Genomic DNA, 8876 nt, shown 5'->3' on the forward strand with positions numbered 1-8876 from the left:
GCATAACCAAACTTATGTTTTTGTTGCTGTTTTTAACTCCCTAATGAAGGAAATTCCAACGTCATCGCATATCTATTTTTTATCTCTCTCTCTCTCTCTCTCTCTCTCTCTGTCTATGTCTCTGTCTCTGTCTCTGTCTCTCTCTCTCACTCACTCACTCACTCTCTCTATCTCTCTCTCTCACTCACCCACTCACTCACTCTCTCTCTTTCTCTCTCCCTCTCTCTCTATCTGTCATTCTTTTCATCTCCCCTCCCTCCCTTTCCCTCCTTCCTCCCTCTATCTCTCTAGAACAAAATAATGAAACGAACACAAGAAGAAAAAATGCAATACAGAGACAGAGAAAGAAAGAGAGAAAGAGAGAGAGTGAGAGAAAGAAAGAGAGATAGATAAAGATAAACATAAACAGAGAGAGAGTAACAAAGAGAAAGAAAGAAAAAGAAACAGAGAAAGAGACACAGAGATAGAGAGAGAAAAAAAAGAATAATAGCAACAAAACAAAAACAAAAACAAGAAAACAAAAACTAAACCCAAGGAAAAAAAAAAGAAAAAGAAAGAAAAGCAAAAAAAAAGTGCCGCACAATTAAAAGATAAGTCCCAAATGAACGTCCCTCATCTCCAAAAGTATCCATAACTCCAGGTTATCGAGATGAGGGTTAAAGTATGGTTGTTGGACTGGCAACGTGAATTAACGAGGCGCATGCACGAAAGGGCTCTTGGCTTGGGAGACGATGCCGCGCGTTGCAGGGGGGGAGGGAGGGAGGGAGGGGGAGAAAGGGAGATGGGGAGGGAGGGAGGTGGGGAGAGGGAAGGGGAGGGAGGAAGGGGGAGGTTGGGAGGGAGGGAGGTGGAGGAAGGGGGAGGGAGAGGGAGGGAGGTGGGGAGGGAGAAGGAGAGGGAGGGGGAGGGAGGTTGGGAGAGGGAAGGGGAGGGAGGAAGGGGGAGGTTGGGAGAGGGAAGGGGAGGAAGGGAGGGAGGGAGAGAGAGAGGTGAAAGGGAGAGGAAGAGAAGACGGGGGAGAGGAAGAAGTAGAAGGAGAAGGAGAAAAACAAGGAGAAAGAGAGCGAGACGGAGATAATACAAATAATTCCAATATGGCGATGAAACCCGTACGTTTCCTATAATCATTTGTTCAATATATATTCCGGTCAAAGAAAATATACATGATTTATTTTCTTTAAGAGAAGGCCAACTTCAAAATCAAATGAACTGAAATCAACAGTCAGGAATTTGCAATACATCAAGTCAATTATGACAAAGTATGCTACGATGATATATATTTTTTTCTATTGATTGCAACATACCTCAACAACAATAACAAAAGAAAAAGAGAGAGAAACGAACCAACACCATTTCGGGATATGATTGATTTAGAGGAATTAGAAGAAAAAAGAAGAAGATATTTTTGTGGTATATGGTTTGATGAATATTGATGAGTGGATAGGTAGATTAGGTAGATATAGAGTTATATATAAGCATACATATACACTCAAACGATATACACAAACGTACGAGCGAAAAGAAATAAGCACATACACACACACAAACGCATACACGAACGAACACACACGCACAAACAGACACAATCACACACACAAACAAACACAATCACACACAACCAAGCAATCACACACACAAACAATCACACACACACAAACAAACACAAACACACACAACCAAACAATCACACACACACAAACAAACAAACAAACACACACACTGAAGACCTTTTAACCGCATATGCGTTTTCGATCTAAACCCAAGGATGAGTAATACATATGAAATTGGCTATTCTTCTCGCAAAGTATTTCCCAAATAGGCGGCGAGGGCGGCATGGGCGGAGCTGCCAATTAAAAGGGAACTAATTACATTCAGGGAGTTCAGCCCACACTGTCTTAATATAGGTGTATAGCAGGCTGTTAATAGCTAGCGCTTATTGTGGCTTGATCTATGGGTGTGGAGATGGAGGGTTGTGTGGTTGTTGGATGTGGATATATATGTATATGTATATATATATATATATATATATATATATATATATATATATATATATATCAATATATGTATATATATGTATATATATATATATATATATATGTACACACACATATATGTATATATATACATATATATACATATATATACATATACAACATCCACACAAACCTCCATCTTCACACCCATATATATATATATCCATATATATATAAATATGTATATATATATGTATGAATATATATATATATATATACATATATATATTCACGTACGTGTGCATGCGCGCGCGCGCGCGCGTGTGTGTGTGTGTGTTTGTGTGTGTATGTATGTGTGTTTGTGTGTGATACACATGTGTACATACACGCAAACACGTAAACACACACACACACACACATATAATATATATATATATATATATATATATATATATATATATATATATATATATATATATATATATAATGTACATATACACATTGCATTTGAAATGATAAAGAAAATGCATGTGTCGGTCTCCGTGTGAAATAGATCCAGCTTAAAAAAAGTATACCTTAATACAATCGTAATATCTAAAAAGAAACTCAAGGTTCAGAATTAATTTCGCAAAGAATCGCAGGTGAACATAGAACACATTGAAATTCTGAAAACGGCGCAACAATAGCTATTTACGACTCTCACCCAAGCAGTAAATACATCAAAGAAAATTCTGCAAATGCTTTAGTACCCGTTATAAATACTCAGCGCCAGACAAGGCTCTCCGTATGTACCATAAATAAACAACCAAACACCCATTCCACTCAAAATACACTCTCACTCCCTATTTTACAAATGTACTTAACTCATCAAAAATTCCCTTCCATCTTCAAACAAAACCCAATGACACTAACCAAAGGGAATTCTACCTCGCACTACAGTACATTAGTCTTCAGAAACAGAAGATAGTCATCAGCTGATAGCACACGCCATTAAAAGGTGTTGATGTGAAGGTAATCATTGTCATTCTCTCGGTGTGGTGGCGATGGAGGTTGCAGTGGCTTGGTTCCACGAAGAAAAAAAAAGACGTAGGTAAAAAAAAGAGACAATTAGTTCTCTCTTTCTTTCTTTTTTTTCTCTCTGGTTGTGCGTCTTACTCTTTCTCTCTCCTCCTTCGTCTTTCTCGGGTTCTCTGCTCTCTCTCGCTCTCTTGCTGTCTCTCTCTTCTACCCTCTTTCCCTCTCCCACCCGTGCTCCTTCTCTCCCTCCCTCCCTATTCCATCCTTCCTTCTTCCACTCCCTTCCTTTCCTATCCTTTCTCCTCTTCTCCCTCCCTCCCTCTCCCATCCTTCACCCTTCCTCCTTCTCTCCCTCCCTCCCTATTCCATCCTTCCTTCTTCCCCTCCCTCCCTGTCCTATCCTTTCTCCTCTTCTCCCTCCCTCTCCCATCCTTCTCTCCCTCCCTCCCTCTTCCATCCTTCTCTCCCTGCCTCCCTCTCCCATCTTTCACCCTTCCTCCTTCTCTCCCTCCCTCTCCCATCATTCCTCCTTCTCTCCCTCCCTCCCTCCTCCCCTTCGCCCCTCGAGAATATCCCCGTGTTATCTCGAGCCACAACTTAAAGGGCTGTAAATGTCCGGCTATCCAAGCTACAATCATGGGCGTTCGCAATCAACACACTGTGGCTCAGAGGTGGGAAAGCGCGGGGAGATGGTCGCTTGTCACGCACACGCACACACACACACACACACACACACATGTACGCACACACACACACACACACACACACACACGCACATACACACAAACACACTCATACAAAAAACGCGTGCGTTATGCAAACACACACAAATAAACAAACGCAAACAAAATAGAAAGAAAAACACACATAAACAAACGCACACACGCAAACAAGGAAAAGAAACCCACACATCCGGAGATTAATTCAGGTAGAGTCGCCAGCCATTGTAATTCCTTGACTTCCAGTGATAACATTCTAGGGCTGGAATCACTAAGATACGATTGTAAGACATTAACCATTTACAAGCGCTTTTACCATGGCAAAGTGGGATTCATTAAGCGATGGTAAGTCGCCTGATAAATCGACTATACCACCCGAGTTACGATGGTAGCTCTAGTAACCCGATTCCACCAATCAGCGCGCGCCTTACATGATTCTTTAGGCTCTTTTGACCAATCCCGTGATATGTAAACAAAGCCCGGCCCAGCAGTGATATTTTCATGTGTCCATATTTCAAGAAAAATAAAATAGATTTCTTTGGTTTCAGTTAATTTCTACATATTCTATTTTGTGATCTTACGGATCACATATGATATAATGGATTTCAAAAACACAATGCTATTTGTATCAACATTTTCCAAAAAGAAATGCCAATCAAACCTGAGAAATGAATAAGAACATGAATAATTGTATATTTGTTAATGCAAACACAAAAATAAACAAACATTAAGGTGCAGTTTGTGCTAGTATGATAAAAAGACATGTGCAATTTTCAATAAAAACACATTAGTAGATATGAATGGATTTGATTAATTAATATAATCTGTTCTCTTTAAAGACCTCCCTGGCTATTAGTCAGTCCAAACCATCTTGCTCATTATTTGTGGAGCTTGTTGTACTTTGCCTGAGGTTCGATAGGCGCCGAGGCATCTTAAATATTTATTGTTGTCCTTTTCGAGAATTCCAATAGGTGCGGAAGCTGCTTCAATCGTTTATTGAGCTCTAACGAATGATTTTTATTTTTTCGTGAATACCGGTGCGGTCTGTTTACAATCGTAATTGTAGTTACCAGCGTATTTACCGTCGTAAATGCGTTTGTGAATCCGGCCCCTGGTTCGTTCGTTTCTTGTATATTTATGTGTTGGTTTTACTGATATTTGTTTTTATCATCATTGTTATCAGCAGTATCATCATTATTAGTTTTACAATTAGTAATAGTATCATTATTACTGTTATTATTTTTATCATTATCATTATAACTGTTATTCTTGATATTAGTATCATTATCGTTATAGTCACACTTACTACTGACAGTATTATACCATTACCATCGTTATTTATTTCTTACACTATCAACGCAAGAGAGTGTCTACTACGTACTCAACCTGCATGAATTATGAATGACCACGTGTTTTCTCACAACGACTCTTGTCACATAAATCGGCCACTTATCAAAGTATCTGAATCTATTGCTTCAATTTCCTTTATATGTGAATAACCATTTACTTTGACGTCGATGAGGTTTACTCTGTAATATATCAAATCTTGCTGAGGTCTTGTTCCGGACTTGCAGATGCGGGTTATGAATGTATATATATGTGTGTGTGTGTGTGTGTGTGTGTGTGTGTGTGTGTGTGTGTGTGTGTGTGTGTGTGTGTGTGTGTGTGTGTGTGTGTGTGCTTGTTTGTTAGTGCGTGTAAGTATATCCCCAATGTGCGAAGCCCTCACGAAGTCCTTCATTCTCACTCCCCCTACACCATGCCCTGACCAAGCGCCTTTCCCACAGAGCGACATCGTGCACCAGAGCGTGTACGAGCTCGTCCACTCCGAAGACCGAGAGGAACTCCAGCGGCAACTCATGTGGAACTCTCACCTCCTGCCGGACCAAGCTCAGCTCACTCTGCAGGAGGCGCTGCAGGCGGACCAGACGCCCCTCGAGAGGAACTTCACCGTCAGATTCAGATGCCTTTTAGATAACACATCAGGGTTTTTGGTGCGTGTGTTTTTCGTTTTTTTTCTTTTTTCGTTTTTTCTTCTTCGAGCTCCTCTCCGCTTTTTCCCTTTTCAGTGCTTTTCTTTTCAGTACCTTTTGTGTGTGGTTGGGATGTTTTTAGCATGTTTTTTTCCTATTCATTTCATCATCATCTTCCTCTTCATCTCCCTTTTCTTCCTCTTATTCTTATTATTTTTCTTCTCCATCTCTTCATTTCTGCGATCTTCCTCCTCTGCATTACCACTTTCTTCTTCCTCTTCTTTTTCAATACCATCCCCATCTCTTCTTCTTTCTTATCATCACCGTCTTCTTCAGCTCAGCTCCTCCAGAGACTGCAGGACTTCCTAGATCCGTGTTGAGACGTCAGCATTTGAGAACAGTTAGAGAAGATTATCACGTAAGGCAGTTTTACTCAACCACTAGACCACAAGATGCCATTAGGAAGGCTTAACGAACTAGAAAATGACTCGTTTTTTCATCTCAAAACAATGCTACTACACTGCTTGTTACGAGCTGATTCATAATTACGGTTTTACAAGGCGGAAATACGAAACTTGATGCTTGTGATTTTAGAAACGAGAGGAGCTTAGGGGGAGGGAGAGGGAGGGGAAGGGGGGCTATTTTGAGGTTGGTCAAGTGTGATAATTATGTAATCGTTTTCTATCTTCAGATGGTTTTGATTTAGCATAGATTTAGGCCGATAGAAAACAAGTAAATAGATTTAAAAAAAAAAAAAGCAAGTGGTTGCTTCTCGTGAACTAGTGAGTGTCGTGTAGATTAGGTAGGTAAATAGGGTGTGTTTATTGAATTACTTTGTCATGTATGTCAGGCTTTTTATCGATCTCGCCTACGTATTTTTTTCTCTCTCTCTTTACTCTGTCTGTCTCTCTCTCTCTCTCTCTCTCTCTCTCTCTCTCTATATATATATATATATATATATATATATATATATATATATATATATCTCTCTCTCTCTCTCTCTCTCTCTCTCTCTCTCTCTCTCTCTCTCTCTCTCTCTCTCTCTCTCTCTCTCTCTCTCTCTCCTTCTCTCTCAGATACTAAGAAATCTACTTCATATCAGATTAAGTTCAACAGTCGTCCATGCAAACAAACAAATTATTTCAAACATGGAGGCGGTATTATTAATCATAGTCATAAATAATTTTCCGATTGACTAAACACAAAATATATATCACAACTGCAACTAAAGCCATCAAGGTGTAGACAAGCAGGTGTGGGTCACTCCTTTCCGTTTCTCTCTGTGCTTCATTTCCCAGCCTTCCTGTCTGCATACACTTAGCTAGCCTGCCTTCCTGTTTGCATAAACTTAATTGTCCTACCTTCCTTTTTACATACACTTAGCTGGCCTGCCTTCCTGTCTTCATACACTTAGCTGGCCTGCCTTCCTGTCTTCATACACTTAGCTGGCCTGCCTTCCTGTCTACATACACTTAGCTGGCCTGCCTTCCGGTCTGCATACACTTAGCTGGCCTGCCTTCCTGTCTACATACACTTAGCTGGCCTGCCTTCCTGTCTACATACACTTAGCTGGCCTGCCTTCCGGTCTGCATACACTTAGCTGGCCTACCTTCCTGTTTGTTTTATACTTAATTGGCCTACATTCATTTTATATTCTATTTGTATTTTGATATGTTTCTTTTCTATTCCTTTAGAGGTGTACTTAATATTCAACAAATGAAAAATACATATTTAATTCATACATTTATAAATTGACAAATGTTATTTTCCTTATCAATTATCGTTCTTTTAAAACTCTATCAATATATTTTCATTTCATTTCAAGTACTGTTGTATCAGCATATTTCTGCTCAGTTAACTAATCCATTCACTATTATTCGCACTTCTTTAACTCAACAAATATATCGTTCTTGAAAAGTAATATTTCTTTTTGTTACCTCTATATTTACCGTTAAGCCACTTTCAATATATATATTTTGTTTCTTCAATATACAATTTCCATTTCTTATCCTACGATTTATTCATAGTGCATTTCATATTTCTTTTCCACTTATGATAGGTTTAGCATCCGAGTGAAAATAAAGTTGTTACGTCTTGGTATTACTGTGTTTGTGGTTTTAATCTGTCGTTTTATCTTGTAAATAATTTATCGTGTGTTTATTGTCATTGTTATCTTTGTTAACATTGCTGTCATTATCATAATTGTTTATCATTATTATTATCGTTAGAATTGTATATTCTCATTATTATTACGAGAATTATGTAATATCATTATTATTTACAGAATTATGTATTATCGTTTTTTATTATTGTTATCATCATTTAAGACTATTGTTATTATTATAATCATTACTACTACGGCTACTACTAATACTATTACCACCCTGCCATCATTATCATTACCATCATCATTATCACTATTTCCATCCTTTATCACTTTCTGCCGCTCTCACCTCCACGAACCTCCGGCCCAGCCTGCCAGCCAGCCACAGAACCTTAAAACCCAACCCTTTCCACTCACCTAATCCTTCCCTTGCAGAGGTTGGATGTCCGGGGTCGAATCAAAGTCCTCCACGGGCAGAACCGAAAGACCGAAGACCCACCTTTGGCTCTATTCGCCGTCTGCACGCCCTTCGGCCCGCCCTCGCTCCTCGAACTCCCGCAGAAGGAAGTTATGTACAAGTCGAAACACAAGTTAGATCTTGCCCTCGTTTCAATGGATCAGAAGTGAGTGTTTTGGTTCTTAATGGTTGTCTTTAAGTGGTGCGGTGGAGATAAACTGCTTGTTGGGTATCGTCGTTGGTTGTTTACCTTATGTTTACTGGTTTTAAATTATATGTATCTATTATTTATTAAGTGGATTGATATAGGTATGTTTGCATATTGATATTACGATGACTGTTGTTTGTGTTCTTCTCTGTGAAGGACGTACGTCACATGTAACACGGTGATAAGATAAATTCTAATTATATATAAAATGGATTCTACTGAAACCGTTCCTCTTTCCCTATTTATGTTGTTAAGATTTACTCTTATTTTCCATTCCCTTTTCTCCCGTTTCATCGTTTGCCTGTTAGTTTTTAATATCTCCCATTCCTTTTTTTATTTCTTTCTTCCTTTCTTTTTTGTCATATTTCGTTTTAAAACTTTCCACCTTTATATTCTTTTGTCTGTACATTTTTTCCACCTTTTAT

General features: G+C 39.0%; 1 protein-coding gene across 2 annotated transcripts in view; it reads left to right on the forward strand.

Moving 5' to 3' along the window:
- ss (aryl hydrocarbon receptor spineless) overlaps positions 1 to 8876 on the forward strand; it is a 209683-nt gene that overhangs the window by 188192 nt on the left and 12615 nt on the right. For both annotated transcript variants that reach the window (XM_086549979.1, XM_086549980.1), the window contains exons 5-6: positions 5497 to 5703; positions 8222 to 8409. In XM_086549979.1, the coding sequence (XP_086406105.1) occupies positions 5497 to 5703; positions 8222 to 8409 (395 nt within the window). The remainder of the gene's footprint in view (positions 1 to 5496; positions 5704 to 8221; positions 8410 to 8876) is intronic.

This window comes from Penaeus japonicus, unplaced genomic scaffold (assembly GCF_977035675.1).
Source record: "Penaeus japonicus unplaced genomic scaffold, GWHDUDI00000001_assembly GWHDUDI00000002, whole genome shotgun sequence".
In the NCBI taxonomy this organism is placed as follows: domain Eukaryota; kingdom Metazoa; phylum Arthropoda; class Malacostraca; order Decapoda; family Penaeidae; genus Penaeus; species Penaeus japonicus.